Source organism: Chanodichthys erythropterus, chromosome 21 (genome assembly GCF_024489055.1).
Source record: "Chanodichthys erythropterus isolate Z2021 chromosome 21, ASM2448905v1, whole genome shotgun sequence".
Taxonomy (NCBI): Eukaryota; Metazoa; Chordata; class Actinopteri; order Cypriniformes; family Xenocyprididae; genus Chanodichthys; species Chanodichthys erythropterus.
Genome location: NC_090241.1, coordinates 7,124,269 through 7,143,025, shown reverse-complemented (window position 1 = coordinate 7,143,025; position 18,757 = coordinate 7,124,269). Strand labels below are relative to the sequence as shown.

General features: G+C 38.5%; 1 protein-coding gene across 3 annotated transcripts in view; it reads left to right on the top strand.

Annotated features, from left to right (window-relative positions):
* myh10 (myosin, heavy chain 10, non-muscle) overlaps nt 1-18,757 on the top strand; it is a 73,741-nt gene that overhangs the window by 52,456 nt on the left and 2,528 nt on the right. For all 3 annotated transcript variants that reach the window (XM_067374341.1, XM_067374340.1, XM_067374342.1), the window contains 15 exons: nt 727-939; nt 1,366-1,510; nt 1,725-1,931; nt 3,100-3,204; nt 3,332-3,484; nt 3,729-3,977; nt 4,652-4,864; nt 5,950-6,162; nt 8,217-8,378; nt 9,622-9,750; nt 9,881-9,969; nt 11,071-11,194; nt 11,303-11,511; nt 11,621-11,729; nt 14,201-14,373. In XM_067374341.1, the coding sequence (XP_067230442.1) occupies nt 727-939; nt 1,366-1,510; nt 1,725-1,931; nt 3,100-3,204; nt 3,332-3,484; nt 3,729-3,977; nt 4,652-4,864; nt 5,950-6,162; nt 8,217-8,378; nt 9,622-9,750; nt 9,881-9,969; nt 11,071-11,194; nt 11,303-11,511; nt 11,621-11,729; nt 14,201-14,373 (2,493 nt within the window). The remainder of the gene's footprint in view (nt 1-726; nt 940-1,365; nt 1,511-1,724; nt 1,932-3,099; nt 3,205-3,331; nt 3,485-3,728; nt 3,978-4,651; nt 4,865-5,949; nt 6,163-8,216; nt 8,379-9,621; nt 9,751-9,880; nt 9,970-11,070; nt 11,195-11,302; nt 11,512-11,620; nt 11,730-14,200; nt 14,374-18,757) is intronic.

The window sequence follows — 18,757 nt, the reverse complement described above, 5'->3', positions numbered from 1 at the left end:
AGTTGTACAGAGTTAAATAGCTACTTAAAGTTTATGTTCATGAAGAATTATTATTTGATTACTGTAAAGCTAATGTCAGTAAGTTTTTATTTGGTGGAATACATTGTTTGCAATATCTAGGTATAATAATAATATTATTATCTGCTAATGCCATAACATTAAATCTGATTGGTTTACTTTGGTGACGTCATATGCAAATTTTATGCGGCCCGTGACACATGCAGTTGGACCACTTTGTGGCCCACTGGGAAAAAAGGTTGAGAACCACTGGTCTAAACAATAACTTATGGTTGGCTGAGTTATGCTGGAATCAAATAAATTTGTATATTAGTCATGGAATATTCTTGACCACCTTGTTTGTGTTTGTCTTGTTTATTTAAAAATAAATCTTTCTTACCCCAAATTTTCTTACCTCCACTTTGTAGAGTGTCTTCCACAAAAATAAGCACCAAAAATGTTTCAACATTGATAATAATGAGAAATGTTTCTTAAGTACCAAAACACCCATTCAGTAATATCAAATTTCACATGTCAAGAAATATACCAGTCATAACAGAGGTTATTTACAAATCGTCTTAAAGATACGGTAGCAAAATTGGCCTAGATTTTAAACTGGCCTGCCTCTATTCTAAGGATCAAAAAGAGTTTGAAAAAAAATAAGTGTAGAATATAAACCCTTAAATTGTGCATCGTTTTGCAAATAATCTTTGCTTTTATTATTCACAGAGGTGATGAGGAAGTTGCTCAGAAAAACAATGCCCTGAAACAAGTACGGGAGCTGCAGGCCCAAATAGCTGAGCTGCAGGAAGATTTGGAGTCTGAGAAAGCGGCCAGAAACAAAGCTGAGAAACTTAAGAGAGATTTGAGCGAGGAACTGGAGGCTCTGAAGACTGAGCTGGAAGACACCCTGGACACCACTGCTGCCCAGCAGGAACTGAGGTACAAGAGTAAATAAATCCAATCTACCACAAAATGAAATTGGGGACATTTTTAATCCATCCCCATTAAAAAAAAAAAAAAAAAAAAAGCAAGAAGAAATATCCAAGTTTTTTGTATAAGTGTTCCGATATTAGAATCATGGTGCAGTGATTAACATGCCTGCTGCAGACACGTTGCAGGTTCAAGTTGTGTGTTGCACAAATGGTTTGCTCTGAAAAAATATTTGACTTTCCATATATCTCATAGCTAAATAAAACAATGATTACCCTTCCATGTGTGCCTAAGGCCCTCAAAATGGACATTTTGGTATTGTAAGTGGAGAGCGATGTAAGCCAGATTGAGTTAATTGATATCTGACCTTTTCTGTTTTCTTTGAGCCCTGCTTCCTAAATTTGTCACCTAATAATGTGTCTTTTGCTCATAAAGGACCAAACGAGAGCAAGAGGTGGCAGAGCTAAAGAAGGCCATCGATGACGAGACGAAAAACCATGAGTCTCAGATCCAGGAGATAAGACAGAGGCACGGCTCTGCTTTGGAGGAGATCTCCGAGCAGCTGGAGCAGGCCAAGAGAGTAAGCCATAGAGATGAAGACTACATGACTCATTACTGTAGGGAGCCATTTCAATTCTAATGTCTTGACTGGAACACTGCCAGTCATCTGCTGTCAAGAGTGATGTGTTTGGAATTCATTTCCTTGTTCAGTGATTGAATGTGCTACAGTCTCCTGTTGATACAGGTCAGGAAAAAAACCTGGCTCTCTCACACTGTCTGTCTGTCAACACTAGGTAAAGGCAAATCTGGAGAAAAACAAACAGACTCTGGAGAGCGATAATAAGGAGCTGGCCAGTGAGGTGAAGACTTTGCAGCAGGCCAAGTCTGAATCTGAGCACAAGAGAAAGAAACTTGAGGCTCAGCTGCAGGAGTTCATGGCCCGCTTCAGTGAGGGAGAGAAGGTTAAAGGAGAACTTTCAGACCGCTCCCACAAACTACAGGTCAGTTCTGTTACACTGTCACATCAACTACAAGTGAGTGCTGCAACACTTCCCCTCATAATCTTCTGGTCATTTCTTTTACACCCAGTTACACAAACTACCAGTACACTCTCTCCCCCTCTCATAAACTACAGATCACTGTTGTTTGATTTGATTTTGCAATAAATAAAATTGGCTTGCTGCAGTGTTTCCCATACATTGATTTGTTTGTGGCGGCCTGCCACAGTATCAACATTGACTGCCACAAATAGATTTCAGTGCTTTCCATTCATTAGACTCTGGTGGCCCGAAAATATATTTAATATGTACTCATTATAACATAAAAGGTTTTTAATGTTGTGTTTTGCGGCATTGCTGTTAAACAAACTAAAATCGAAAGCATGATAAGGCTTTGTGTTCTTATCAAATTGCAAAAGACTGTCCGTTTGCGCTGCTCAATGAGAAGCGCACACTTCGTTCAGGCGATCAGCACGTGATCTGCTCCTCTTGGTTCACAGTGAATGAATGCACTGAACTCCATCTCTGCATGTGCTCAGCTTCGCATGCATTTGTGCACGTAACGGCCCCAGTTACACATTATTTCTACATTTGCATAGTTGATGATTACAGTATTTCAAACTAGATTTGTAATAAGTTTACAAACGCATTTGTAAGATTGTTTTTCCATCAAATAGAAGCTCGACTGCAGTTTGCATCACAAATAAAAGCCATTTTATATCTTGCAAATATAGAAATTAGGACAGAACTAATTATGAAAGTTTCATTTATTTTTTTGTGCATTTTTTTTTTTAATACAATATATGGACCGAGGGGGGGTCCAAGGTCGACCGAAGTCCACCCACCAGAGTTTCACAAAATCCTGTGGGAAACACTGCTTGGTGTGATCATCAAATTATTAAAGATTTACTGTTAAAATAAAAAAATATTATTATACAACAATAAACATGTATTATTATTATTATTAATATTAATATTAATATTATTATTATATAATCATATTGATATATAAACACAAAATGTATTTTTTTTATTTATTTTTTTTAAGCAGATACAATTTGACAATTCTGGTAAATTCTGACTCTGTCTATGGTCATATACCCTTGTACATTTGAAATGGATCAGAATACAGGGTACATGTAAAATATCCTTTGTTTGTCATTTGTTGCAGACGGAGCTGGACAATGTTTCTTCTCTTTTGGAAGATGCTGAGAAGAAGGGAATAAAGCTGGCCAAAGATGCCTCCAGCCTAGAGAGTCAGCTTCAGGATACTCAGGTAATGTGTCTCTACAAACTTTAGAGTATGAGAGCATAGTATGCTCCTGAAGTATCTTTATTGTTAAAACGGCACTAAAAAACTGCACAGATTTAAAAAAAACAGTTGTTTAATATTATGTATGTAGGAGCTGCTTCAAGAGGAGACACGTCAGAAGCTGAACCTGAGCAGCCGTATCCGTCAGCTGGAGGAGGAGAAGAACAACCTCCTGGAGCAGCAGGAGGAGGAAGAGGAGGCACGAAGAAACCTGGAGAAACAACTGGCAACATTACAAGCCCAGGTACACATGACATGCCAGTTCATATCAACATCTAGCGCATTATATGACACATTCATCAATGATGTGTGTTACTCTGCCAAATAACATGTTGGCAAGAACGTCACAAAGCCTGTCATTTCACAAAAGTTGGGTGATGTAAAAATTAAATTTTTAGACTTCTGCTTAGAATGGAAATCAATGTACTCTTTACTACTTAACATTTAAAAAGAAAAGCACTCCAATGTAATCCTCCTTTTTTGGATAGCTGGTTGAGACGAAGAAGAAGCTGGAGGATGATGTGGGAACTCTTGAGGGTCTGGAGGAGGTCAAGAGGAAGCTGCAGAAGGACATGGAAGGGACCAGTCAGAAGCTTGAGGAAAAGGCCATCGCTTATGACAAGCTGGAGAAAACCAAGAATAGACTGCAGCAGGAGCTTGATGACCTTATAGTAGACCTGGACCACCAAAGACAGATTGTCTCAAACCTAGAGAAGAAACAGAAGAAGTTTGACCAGGTATGCATTGGTTTTGCTTAAGGAATAGTTCACCCAAAATAAAAATAAAAAATGTCATCATTTACTCAACCTCATGTTATCCTAAACCCATTTGATTTTCATTAATCTTTGAAACACAGATAAAGATATTTTTAATGAAACCTGAGAGATTTCTGTACTTATTTTGAAAGTCCATTCCGCGCAAACGTTGATGAGTCAAATGAAACATTTTAATGCTTAATTTAAGTCTTCTGAAAAGATGTATTCTCTTTATAAATCTGTTCATCATAATTTAAGCTTTTATACACATATTGACAGATGAACGCACGTACATAGAGCACATAAAATATGGTAAATAAGCATCAGTTTTGGTGGAATGAACTTAAATAGAGGGAAAGAAATCCCAGGTTTCATTTAAAATATCTTCATTTGTATATAGAAGATGATCGAAAGTCTTATGTGTTTACAACAACAAGAGGGAGGGTGGGTAACTGATGACAGAATTTAGATTTTAGGTGAACTATCCTTTTTTTTTTTTTTTTTTTAAATCTAATAAAAAGATTTTTTTAATAGCATTATACAAATTGTATTTGTTTTTTATTTTAATATACAGTCATTGAGATCATCTTTAGGTACTACTGAAAAACTTTTGTTAATAATAAAAATAACCTTAAAGCATTTGATGTGTATGATAGATGTTGGCAGAAGAGAAGAACATCTCTGCACGTTACGCTGAGGAGAGGGACCGCGCTGAGGCAGAGGCTAGAGAGAAGGAGACCAAAGCGCTATCTATGGCCCGAGCTCTGGATGAAGCTCTGGAGGCTAAAGAGGAATTTGAGAGACTCAACAAGCAACTCAGAGCTGAGATGGAGGATTTGATGAGTTCCAAGGATGACGTAGGCAAGAATGTAAGTATGTTATTGGACTGTTTTATGAGGGTAATGAAGTTAGTACTGTTTATTATATGTGTAATGGTTCTTCATCATGATGTTTTAAGAATCTTTGGTGTTTTGTAAACAGCAGATTTTGTCAGCTGTATTTGTTTTGAGACCTAATTTTTGTGCTGATATCATGTGCTACATGTGCTAACCAAGTGTGAGGCAGCAAGTTTCAGGTGTCATGTCATTTGCGTGTCATCACTGACAACAGAATACTTAGCAAAGCAACAAAATTAGCAAGTCGTAACATATGCACGTTTAATATACAACATGTGGAGCAAGATTTTGGGCTTATGGGATTTCACTGTTGCTGGATCTATTCAGCAGTTGTGATTGCAATTTAAAAAATAAAATTAAAAATCCAGGTTTGCTGTGCTTGTTTGTTGGGTTGCACAGTTTAGCCGAAATTTTGTTGATTATCAGTATGGCTATATAATAAAAATAATATATATATTTTTTTATAAAAACAAATTACATTACAAGTATGGGAATATGGTGGGCACATGTTGCGTTCCCAAATGCATGTTAAAGCACCCCAAACTCAGAGATGGCGTTCATGTGGAGCAGCATTTACTGCAAACCGAGCCTCTCTGAGCTGCTCTGAGATGCTGCAAACTCCGGTGGATAATGAGTTGCTCACGTGCAAGAACACAGTGCTGCACTTCACTCTGAAACACGCAGCATGTATGTTTATTTCATTAAATCGCAGACTTTGTGATTTTGGTTTTATTTTGGTTAATCATGCAGTGCTAAAGCAAGCAATAAAATGTTGTGCTGGCTGTAGCCATGATGGAAATGCAAATGTTAAAAGTGATCAGAAAAATGTGAAATTTCTATTGTGAAAATGTATGAAAAAAGGGAAATCTTCCTCAGCAATCTATACAATATTTTTGAAATGTCGAGTAATCATAAATGACTTGAATGGACCAAGACAAGTCATGCAAACTCATTGTTTAAAATAGTGTGAATCCTGGATTGATCATTTGGCCCTTGATTATGATGTGACCGGTTAGGACACTGTTACTGTGTATTTATTTATATTCTGTAATCTGTAGGTCCATGAGCTGGAGAAATCCAAACGCACTCTGGAGCAGCAGGTGGAGGAGATGCGCACTCAGCTAGAGGAGCTGGAGGACGAACTACAGGCCACAGAGGATGCCAAGCTGCGTTTGGAGGTCAACATGCAGGCAATGAAGGCCCAGTTTGACCGAGACCTGCAGGCCAGAGATGAGCAGAACGAGGAAAAGAAGAGAGCACTGGTCAAGCAGGTGAGGGGAATTTACAGTTTTTTGAGGATTACAAGTCATTTGAAGATGAAGATTATCCATTCATTTAAGATTAAAAGTGATTTTTATTCACTCATACCAGTTTCCATCAACTTAACGTTGCAGTAAAAGAGCACTAAAATCCATGTAGCCAATCAGCAAAAGGGGGCATATGGTGGGGGTGGAGAGAGAGTGAGCAAGAGGGAGGTTTCTAGAAAGACTGTAGAAAGAGAGTTAGCTGAGATATTACCAATCTATAATTGGAATATAATTGGAAGAAGAAGGGTTAGGACTGCGTTAATATTGGAAAAGCTTTCCAGCACTGGAGAGACATTAGAGAGCAGGAAGGCCTAGAAAATGGAGGCAGAGGTTGCTGTTTCTGCTCGATACATGAGTAACATTGTTTTTTTGCTATGTTTCATGGCACCAAGATATGCTGTTGTTGCTGAATCACATCTGATTCATCCATTCTTGCACAAGCTGTCTGATGCAGCAGCTGTTAGTGGCTGCCTGTTATAGTCCCTTTCAAGGAAAGTCTGTTCACTCAGCGGCCATATTTGCAATGCCTCCGGGCAGCTGTTTCAGGCATCCAAGACCAAGTCCTATCTATTTGAATGGGGGAATCCTGAAATCTCAAAAACTCACAATTAAAATCTTGGCGAACTCACAATTAAATAACATATTTCAAATCAGCAACAAAATCTGACATGAGCTGTCTCATAAATGTTGTTTCTTATGCTCAAATAGTATTAAAAAAGCTTATTTTTCAGGCTATACGAGCCAATGCACATGTGCAGTCCTAAGCTCGAGTCTCGGGTTTCTATGGGAACCGGAGCCTCTAACGCAGCTGTAGTGACACATTGACTTTATCAATCAGCGATGGGCTCTTTTACTTAGAAGGCGGGATGTATTCCCCCATATTGTGTGTTGCATTTTCTCCCACTCATAAGTAACAGGAGTGAACAGTCTTTCTATATCTGTAGTCTTTGCTGCCTGTGCATAGCGTGTTTGCTATTTGGGGGCAGGGCAATGAAGGGAGGCGGGGTTATTTTAGGTGTCTATTTCAAATATCAACAGTGTTTCTCAGAAATTGCTTACTGTACCTTTAATTTATAATTTGTTAACACTCCATTAATTATTTTCTAATGTTTGATTTTCTTTCTTTCTGATGAAGAGCCTGCATGCTTGAAACGTCATCTATGTGAGTCCATTATTAAATTTTTGCCTTGGTGTGCCGACTTCATTGTCTGGCTATCAACAGACCAAGCTCAATTGAAAATTGAACATTGGTCTATGAAGTTTGCTATGTATTTCCTACTGCACAAGAGGCGTGAACAACTAGCATTATTCACGCAATTGGATAGTCTTTCAACCAATCAGATCAACGATCCGGGTGACGTACTTTGCAGAGCGACACGAAAACTCCAGACAGGTTTGGTTTGTAGCATTGATCAGCGGTTTGCAGAAGCAGCAATGGCATCGAGCGATTTTTGCAGGTTGCGCAAAAAACATGAAAGTGAGTGGTATTTACACCCAGTCGAGCGATTTTGTTTGCTAAACTAAAGAAGTCATTTTGCATCATTGAGGCGTTAAAAGGAATTGGATTGACTGTTGTGCGAGAGACGTCATCGTGTTATACCCGCCCAGAGCCATAGAAAGAGCTCTGTACCTGCCAATAGTGAGCAAGGTGGATAAGCCAGTCTGTGATTGGTTCCCGCAAAAGTGTAATAGATGCAGCAGAAATGAATGTACGGGTTTCCAGACTGAGTTGCCTGGCGAAATCAAATCGCTGGCAGATCAGGCTGGGTTTACCCAGTCTACCGACTTCACCCAACTTGAGCATTTTTGCTAGTGATGCGTGTGCTTTTGTCCCATTTTTGCTAACTTGTAATTATTAACCATTTTATTTCCATTTTATGTAGATCATATGCTTGCAAAGTGAAGAAAATTGGATTGTTATCTTTTGGAAGCATTGTGTCTTCAAGAAAGACAGCAACAAGTTTTTAAACGAGACAAACCTGGCTCAGCGTTTTGATCCATGAGCCCTGTTCCTTCAGGTGCGTGAGATGGAGGCGGAGCTTGAAGATGAAAGGAAGCAGAGAGCTCTTGCTGTAGCTGCCAAGAAGAAACTGGAGCTGGACCTCAAAGATGTGGAAGCTCAGATCGAGGCTGCAAACAAGGCCCGTGATGAAGCCATTAAACAGCTACGAAAACTCCAGGTAGAATCTTTCCCACAATGCTGTTGTTCATGCACAGAAGTTTATCTTCAAAAGCTCCTAGCAGCTAAAGAGCACCAGTCATTTAGTAGTGAGACAGATGTCTGCAACACTGACTGCTAGGGCTGGGTATCAATACAGATACCCCTATTCAATTTCAGTTTGCATTTTCTCATTTCGATTCAATTCCCAATTCGATTCAATTAATAATTTTCACTGGCCCCACCACAAAAAAATAATAAACAAATAAAATAGTTGTTGTTTTTGACCCATGTAACCTTGAATTGTAATAACGTTATGACACCAAAATTTTTAGATACCAGTGAAATTTCACAATTCTCGATTCCAATTTTGATACCACAGCTAAAACTCCCTCTCTACAAGCAATAGCAATTTGAATAATCAAATGAAAAATAACACTGCATAATCTGTATAAATGAAATATAGAATAATCCTATTACAGTTACAAAAGTTATTCAATCAAGAGTAGTGAGTAATTTTTCTTTTCCTTTTGTTGTTTGATTAACATTAATGACAGGAATATTATGCTGTTGTCACTTTAAGACTAATGCTTGGATCCAGTATACCCGATACACATGTTGTCTTTCTCTACTGTTTAAGTACGCTTAAGCCATAAATGACTATATTTACAAGGATACTCGCCTAGAAGAGCATTTTGACATAATTTTGTGTGAATTTGTCCATTCAAGCGCATTAAGGGGAAATGTAGTTTTCGCACGCTGAGACGCTCAAAATTTCTCATACAGTGCTGTACTGAATTGAGTTCTCTTTCTCTTTGTCTTGCACGTGAGTGTTTAAATTGGCAAGGCTTAAAAAAACGAGCAAATGAAAAACTTTCAATGCATCAGTCGGGCACTGGGACACTAACAGTTGCTTCAACTGTCCGGAATATCTTTCACGCTGTTAAGCACCATGTTAAGCACTGAATGAATGACAGACTCGCCGCAATATAAATAAGAGGATGACATCTAGTGCAGGAGACTAGTAATAAGATACTCGTTAATCAGGTATTATTTTCAATATTTGCGGAAATATATACACGGAAAAAATGTTCATTGCTTTTGTGAATCGAATCAACCACATTTAAAAAAAAAAATTATAATTGAAAAATCTAATTTTTTTCCCAGCCCTACTGACTGCATTACTGATTATATAGTATTAAGTCTCTAGAATTAGTGCAGAGATATGAATTAGAAGCACAGATGGCAACATCTCTTCAAAACAGGCCCAGATGAAAGACTATCAGAGAGAGCTGGAGGAGGCACGCACGTCTCGTGATGAGATCTTTGCTCAGTCTAAAGAGAATGAGAAGAAACTCAAGAGTCTTGAGGCTGAAATTCTGCAGCTGCAAGAGGTGAGCCATCTGAAAAATACATCTGAAAATAGCCTTTCTGAAGCATCTGTTGCTTGTTTTTCCACACACTGTTTTAAATGATTAGTTTGACTGGCAAGTCTTTATGGTTTGGTTGTGATTGTGTTTTTAGGACCTGGCATCTTCAGAGCGAGCCAGACGTCATGCAGAACAGGAAAGAGATGAGCTGGCAGATGAAATCTCTAACAGCGCCTCTGGAAAGTAAGTCATTGTGCTGCAAAGTTTCTTAAAGGGATAGTTCACCCAAAAATGAAAATTATCCCATGGTTTACTCAAGGGTTACTCTTTTGCTGTAAATCGATGCGTACGGCCGTCTACTGGAAGCTAGTTAATGAAGTTAAATTTTGTTTTAAAAATGGATATTTTTCTTACAAAAATCCATCACTATACTTCAGAAGGCCTTTATTAACACCCCTGGAGCCGTATGGATTACTTTTATGATGGATGTATGCGCTTTTTGGGCTTCAAAATGTTACGTCCCCTTTCACTACAATTATAAATCTTGGAAGAGGCAGGATGATTTTAAATCTGTCTCCGATTGCGTTCATCTGAAAGAAGATAGTCATATACACCTAGGATGGTTTGAGGGTGAGTAAATCATGGGATAATTTTCATTTTTGGGTGAACTATCCCTTTAAAGTCAGCTTGAACCGGACGTTGCAATTGACTTCAGTATTTTGACGTATTTCTGAGTGAAGCGGAATAGGAATGCCATTCCAGAGGGGAAGTGATGTATTTTTTTTTTTCTGTGGATTAACAGATTAATTGTTAACCACAAGACTAGTACTTTAGCAAAGTAAATATGGTGACTTGAAATCAAGTCCACATGAAATCAAAATTGACCCTGAGATCAATTCTTATATTTGATGAAATCTTGTGGTGTTTTTTTTTTTTATAAATGATTTATTCATGCACTTTTATTTCTTGCCCCCTCAAAGTCTTTAAACAAAAACATTAACTTCCCCTGCCACTCGCAGTTACATCTCTTCTGACGATATGTGTACCGGCATAACGGCAGGACAATAATCCCTCCTCTCCAGCAGCTTGTTACTCGCATAAGATCGCAGCAATTGGCCAACAAAAACAATCCGATCAGTTCCCGATGGCCAAAATCAAGTCATGCACTCATTTCACTCATTCGAGAGGCCGTTTCACTCATGCATATCAGAATAGAGGAGAAAAGATGATCACAATTTCCATTTCATGCTGGCTTTAATATATTTTACTGTTCATTCATTTGCTCCTGTTCATAGTTTGTACAAAAACAAGTTTTATCATTCATTCACATTTGTTTTCCTTCAGGGCAGCTCTCTTGGATGAGAAGAGAAGGCTGGAGGCTCGTATCGCCCAGCTGGAAGAAGAGCTTGAAGAAGAACAAAGCAACATGGAGCTTCTCAACGACCGTTTCCGCAAGACCACTATGCAGGTGCAGTGTTGAGGAAGCTACTGGGAAACTTGTCTAGTTTTTAAAAACATCAAAGCTCAAAGCTGTATATGCTTGGGAGCTTTGTAAGATGCATAATCTACATTTCAGGTGGATACCTTGAACACGGAGCTGGCAGGAGAGCGCAGTGCTGCCCAGAAGAGCGAGAACGCCCGTCAGCAGCTGGAGCGGCAAAACAAAGATCTGAAGGCCAAACTGCAAGAACTGGAGGGATCCATCAAATCAAAATTCAAGGCATCTATCGCCGCCCTGGAGGCCAAGATTATCCAGCTAGAGGAGCAACTTGAACAGGAAGCGAAGTAAGCAACAATGAAAAGAAACCATTTAACATCACATTCTGTATCTACCAAAACACAAATTAGTGCCAGTGGTTTTTTGTTAATGATGTATGATCTGTGCACTTCACAGGGAGAGAGCTGCAGCAAATAAGATTGTGCGTCGCACAGAGAAGAAACTGAAAGAAGTGTTCATGCAAGTGGAGGATGAGCGTCGCCATGCCGACCAGTACAAAGAACAGGTGAATGAAACCCAAAATACTAATCTTCATTCTCAAAGTGTACTGGGTCGTGAGCTGCTTCTACTGATTAAATGCAATAAATTAAACTAAATTTCCACTTTCAGCGTTTCAGTCAACATTTCCATGGGCTGTTTATGAAACATGTGATGCCTACAAAAATGGCAAACTGTCTGAAGTTGTCCATTTCAATTTGATTGGCTTGCTTTTCCAAAATGTATTTTGCCACCAAGGCACCAGACTGCTTTTGTGGATAAACTAGTCACTGGACTTGCCAAAGTTCGTGAGGTTCATGTCAACTCAAAGACATCCACAGGTTTGTTTGAGACACTTGATGACACATAAGCCCTTTGCAACAAATCAGCATATTAGAATGATTTCTGAAGGATCATGTGACACTGAAGACGTGCATCAAGAGTAATGATGCTAAAAATACAGCTTTGATCACAGGAATAAATTACATTTTAAAGTATATTCAAATAGAAAACAGTTGTTTTAAATTGTACTAATATTTCACAATATTACTATTTTTGATAGAGAATTTTGGCTGCCAAATGGCATTTTCAGTATTTGGCAAAAAGGCCGAAAATATGTGCTGAAAATATGCTGCCCCGCCCCACCCTCAGTGTTCAGTGCTCAAGTTTCACTCTTGCTCTAGCCGTTATCGCTGCACGGTGTGAAGCTCTGCTCAATATTCCACTTAATGCACGTGTGCTACATTCAGTTGCTCACGGCCCATGCAAATGCTCCACTCATGTACCGCTCATGCTTATCCGAAAAGCAAAGTCGGCTCAAATAATGTATCGACATGAAATTTCTATGTAGTACTTTACTTGTTTCTGTTTGCAGTAGACCTACTTGCTGTAACATGGTGTGGTATAGCCATGCTGGGCAACACTGGTAAAATGACACTACCCTCTCGTTCACTGATCCACTCCCCGCTATGTTTTGCTCACATGCTCTGATAATAATAGCTTTGTAGGACTATACATTATTTGGATAATTGGTCAAAAAACAAATCTGTTTAATCTGATTCTGTCGCATAGAACCGAATAAAGAATAATATATTGATATTTAATATTAATATATTTTGTTACTTTTGTTAGAAGTGTGGTTATTTTATTTAATTGGTTATTGGTTTTATTAGTACAATTCTAAAAAAAAAAAAAAAAAAAAAAAGCTAATTTAAAATAAGAAATAAATCATCTTTAAAAAGCGGTTTCGGTTTTCAGCCAAGTGCATCCAGAATTTTCAGTTTTGGGCCAAAATTTTCATTTCGGTGCATCCCTAATTTTTGATCAAATAAATGCAGCCTTGGTAAGCATAAGAAACAAAAACATTTAAAAAAAAAAATCTTATTTATTCCAAACTTTGGACTGGTAGTGTACATATCAGCTTACTATATATAGGTGGGCCTTCAAATATTGTCTTGCACAAAGTCGGGCCTTGGAGTCAAAAAGGTTGAGATCTAGTGCACTATATCCCACTTTGCTCTCAGAGCTGTATTCAAATTAATATTTACAACCCTAAATCTCATGGACAATAAATCTTGGTTAGAGCTGGGGGATATGGCCAAAAAATTAGCACAATTTAATTTTTTCCTAACATTCAATATATAGATAATTATCACAATAAATGTCAAATCTTTAATTTCTTTCAAGTTTAAAAGCAGGTTTTCACTCCCAACTGTAAACTGTAGAAACCAGACAGTTAATTATGTTTTGTCTCTTAAAAATGCCCATTTGACAGTAGCTTGAGTTGGGATGCAGTTGGAATACATTAACAAAAACCGTAACATCTGTGAAAATTGTAACAACCTCATTTTTAATAGGGTAAAATTTGGTCTTCCATATTATTTGGATCATGTTAACCACAGGTTAAACCACACATTGGACTTCACTACCATGGTAAAATGTACAAGTTGTCTCAATGTTTTGTCTTGTTTTCCGGATCAGTGTTGTTGAGAATGTCAGCGCTGTTTCATCTGGCCTTTAAACTAGTTTAAATCATGAGGTGTTTGATTTGTGGTTTGTATGGCCTAACTCCGCACCAAACTCAGACACTTCTCACTGGATCTCACGGCACTGTTCAGTGGTTACTTGACTGAGATGGTCAGCGAGTAAATGCATTCGCTCTAAGCTCACGCCGAGGTGGATTTTGAGCCGAGCTGATAAATTTTCCGTGTGGTGCACGGTTCAAACGAGCAGCTCTGTGTCATTGCGCTTTTGGCATGTTTGCTGTTTAATGTTTCTCGTACGCAACCGAAATGGCAGCGCTTCTCAGTTAGGCGTATTGGTACTGGCACCAGTGCGACGGTCTGCAACACGCATGTGCAGCATTATTCGCATAATGCATAAACATTTTATCAAACACTTGTCGAATTCGGCCCTAATTGTGGTTATTTGTTTATCTCTTATCCTGTCAATTACAGCAATATAAGAAATCAAAGACTCACAACTTCTGTCTGTCTTTAGATGGAAAAGGCAAACTCCCGCATGAAGCAGCTGAAAAGGCAGCTGGAGGAGGCTGAGGAAGAGGCGACTCGAGCTAACGCCTCACGCAGGAAGCTGCAGAGAGAGCTGGACGATGCCACCGAAGCCAATGAGGGTCTGAGCCGTGAGGTCAACACGCTCAAAAACCGTCTCAGGTATAGGCCTGTGCCAATATAGTTATATATTGATGTACTTTAGTTTATTTGTGCTTTCATGTCATGTCCTACAGTTTAATAATGAAGCAGCAAATGGTCAGACTGTCAGTGCGGACAGTTGAGCTGATATTTACTGCAATTTCAGACAAAATGGATCCAAAAAAGCTGGATCAACTTTAAAAACAGACAAAGTCCTGTCAGCAGTGAAACAGTACAGTCCCATAGCAGCACTTTTGGAATGACAACCTAATTGGTGGACTGGAGCTGATTGTTGTATAAATTGTAAATTCATTGGTTGGGTCTGTGTTGTTACTGTTGATTTAAAACTAAACCTTTTAAAAATAATTTTCAGAAATTGAAATAAAGCTGAAATTAAATAAAATATAAATATTAGATGGGGAAAAAAAAACACTTAAAATTAGTGATCGACTGATATTGATTTTTTTATTTTTATTTTTTAGAACCGATACTGATCATTTATGTGCCCAATAACCAATGTGCAGAACCGATATTTATTTACTGTTATGCTTTTGTTTTTGACACAATTACAACACCACTGAACTGAACAAATCACTATTTATAACAATCACTCCCTCATTGCATAGAAAACAAAACAAATCTTATTTAAAAAGCATCAGCAGCAACACTAATGTTAACAGTAAGCAAAATAAATGTAGAATGTCTAATGTTTTCAAATGGAGAAAATAAATTAAAAACAGGAGTCATATTAACTTTGCAGAAATATAATACTTCATTTTAAACTACAATTTTAGTAGATTTATAAGCTGTTTAATAGGCTAAAGCAGGGGTGGGCAAGTTCGGTCCTAGAGAGCCGCTGTCCGGCTGAGTTTAGCTCCAACCTTAATCAAACACACTAGAGCCCTGCGCGGGACAGTTTTCTTCATCCCGCTCCCACCCGCGCCCGCCGAATTTCTAACCATTACCGCCCGCTCCCGCAACGTATGTGTTACACTCCCACCCGCTCCCGCAATATGTATGTCCACTCCCGCCCGCACCCGCAAAACTCTGAGAATTTATTCCCGCACAATAATAGAGATGCATTGATTTTGTGTGTTCTCCCGTCCCGCAGGAAAAAAAAACACGTATTTGTATTGATATTATTAAAGAGATTCATGGGGTTGTTTGTTTCGTTACCCTGGCCTGCATGTAAAAAAAAAAAAAAAAAAAAAAAAAAAAAATACAAAACACACAATACATTCAAATACAATTTCGTTTTTATCAAAAACTTTGCACATAAAAATAGACTGCTTTGCAAAAAAAAAAAAAAAAAACATAAAATGATAAACTAGGCTACATGAAAAACAGCAGTTTTACAATTATTAGCCAAATGTCGCAGGTATTCTGTTTGAAAAATAAGAATAAAAACATTCAAACTTAGGCAGCCTGCTCAATAACACTGGCATCATCACGCCTCTTGACCTAATTAACAAATGGCAACGAGGGGCTGTGCTCAAAAAACACTAATAAATAACGTAAAATAAACAACGTTAACGAATGAATTTAACAAATGAATCACTTTGCAATATTGCTGTGGAGTAAGAGAATGTTGCTGATCGACTGCGGTCCCAATCCCGTGCGTCTCTCTTCCAAGATGCGCCCACAGACACTAAAGGCCCGCTCTGAAGGCGCACTGGATGCGGGGATACTAAAGATGAAACGTGCCAGCTTTGCTAGCGCTGGGAAGCGCTCTTTGTTGAACTTCCACCAATGTAAATACCTCGTTTGAGGTTCTTTTCTACATCATCTATTGACATCATCTCCATCATGTCGCTAGGCAACCTCCCTATCCCGCGGTGTTTTTTTTAGCCGCCCATTCCCGCCCGCAGCAAAATTCAAACCGCCCGCTCCCGCAAGATTTGCGTTGGGTCCCGCGGGACCCGGCGGGACTCAATCCCAATGCAGCCCTCTAAAACACACCTGAACAAGCTAATCAAGCTCTTCAGGATTACTAAGGCTATAGGCAGCTGAAGGTTTTTTTTCAGGGTTGGAGCTAAACTCTGCAGGACAGCGGCTCTCTAGGACCGAGCTTGCCTACCCCTGGGCTAAAGAGTGAAGAATAATTTGCTGGATAATGTAAAATAACTGAATAATATTCTCTGGAATATAGAAATATAACAAACAAAACATTGTATTTTATTGCATTTCTCAACTGGTATGTTATATCAGAATTATTAATAATGTTTTTGCCATTCTAGATTATGAAATATCTGCTGACAAAGCGCTTTTTATCTGTGTTTTAACAAGTGAATCTTGTTAAAAGTTACATGCGGTGGCCGAGCATCAACCCCGCTGAGTGAACAGCAAAATGCAGATGAGACTAATGATGAGCATAGCAGGAGAGAATTAAATTCAGTGCTTTTATTTCCAACATGCTCATTCATGGCTGTATTATTTAATTCATGCAAAGTCATATCTTTATTGGGATAGGATGTGACGGATTATCTTGCGTGACTCTGTGAGCTTGTCTCTATTTCTTAGAGACAAGCTGCATAAACTAGCTACATTTCAGGCATTTATGTAACGCATCTAATTTGTGCATTAATGGCTGTTATGTTAAATAAAGTTTATTAATAACAGCAAAGCAGATAAGTATACTTTACCCGTGCACGCCTTTGTCTTGTCTCCCCTCAGATGCGCTGTAATGGCGATCATGCACGCAATTCTCAAAACACCCACAAGATGGTGCTGTTTATCGTAAATCCGTTATTACAAAACCGATATCCGATTATGGTAAAATGCTTAAATATCAGGGAAAATATCGGTAAATCAATATATCGGTCAATCTCTACTTAAAATACTTAAAGGTCCCGTTTTTCGTGGTTTTTTTTGAAGCTTTGATTGTGTTTATAGTGTGCAATATAACATGTTCATGTTTCGCGTGTAAAAAAAAAACACAGTATTTTTCACATAATTTACTTATCTGTATACCGCTGTTCCCACTGTCATAAAAACGGGCTGATGACTTCCTTGTTCTATGAAGTTCCTCCTTCAGAAATACGTAACGAGTTCTGATTGTGCCAGCGGTTCCTGTGTTGTGATTCGACAGCTCTGAGCGCATCTTGCCCGGAAAGGTCACGCCTCTTACCATAACGTGGAGATGCACGCGCTCAGTGTTATTGTAAACATGTCTTTAATTTTACCCTATCAATTTGAGCCGGAATCAGACCCGGTGATTGGACTGCGGGATGAAAATAACTGCGTTTTGACGACATGGCGACAAACACACTCTACAAACGCAACTCTTGTGTATTCCTGTGGGCAGAGGTTAGTCAAAAAACTGTTTTAGTGACGTCATTAAAGAAGGAAGTAGAGGGATGTAGTCCAAACTGGCCGTTCGATGTAGGCGACTTCTGTTAAATAAAATATCTCGCTTGGCATTGAACTTTGAGCTTTAAAATTTTACACATTTTATTTATACTCTAACAACAACATTACACACTAACTAAAGCTTGAAACATGGGATCACGAAGAACGGGACCTTTAAAGGTGCCATCGAATGTTTTTTTACAAGATGTAATAAACTGTATCAGTGAAATATTTAACCCTCTGGTCCTCTTCATTTAGGGGTCACACTTGGCTTCCTCAGGGTCAAAAATGGCTGAAGCCTTAAAGGTGCCCTAGAACTTTTTTTTTTTTTTTTAAAGATGTAATATAAGTCTAAGGTGTCCCCTGAATGTGTCTGTGAAGTTTCAGCTCAAAATACACCATAGATTTTTTTTAATTAATTTTTTTAACTGCCTATTTTGGGGCATAATTAGAAATGCGCGATTCAGGTTGCGGTCCCTTTAAATCGCGCACTCTCTGCCCCCGAAGCTCGCGCTTGCCTTAAACAGTGCACAAACAAAGTTCACACAGCTAATATAACCCTCAAAATGGATCTTTACAAAGTGTTCGTCATGTATGCGTCAGATTATGTGAGTATTGTATACTGTTATATTGTTTACATTTGATTCTGAATGAATTTGAGGCTGTGCTCTGTGGCTAACGGCTAATTCTACACTGTTGGAGAGATTTATAAAGAATGAAGTTGTGTTTATGAATTATACAGACTGCAAGTGTTTAAAAATGAAAATAGCGACGTCTCTTGTCTCCGTGAATACAGTAAGAAACGATGGTAAATTTAACCACATTTAACAGTACATTAGCAACATGCTAACGAAACATTTAGAAAGACAATTCACAAATATCACTAAAAATATCATGCTATCATGGATCATGTCAGTTATTATTGCTCCATCTGCCATTTTTCGCTGTTTTCCTTGCTTGCTTACCTAGTCTGATGATTCAGCTGTGCACATCCAGACATTAATACTGCCTGCCCTTGTGTAATGCCTCAATCATGGGCTGACATATGCAAATATTG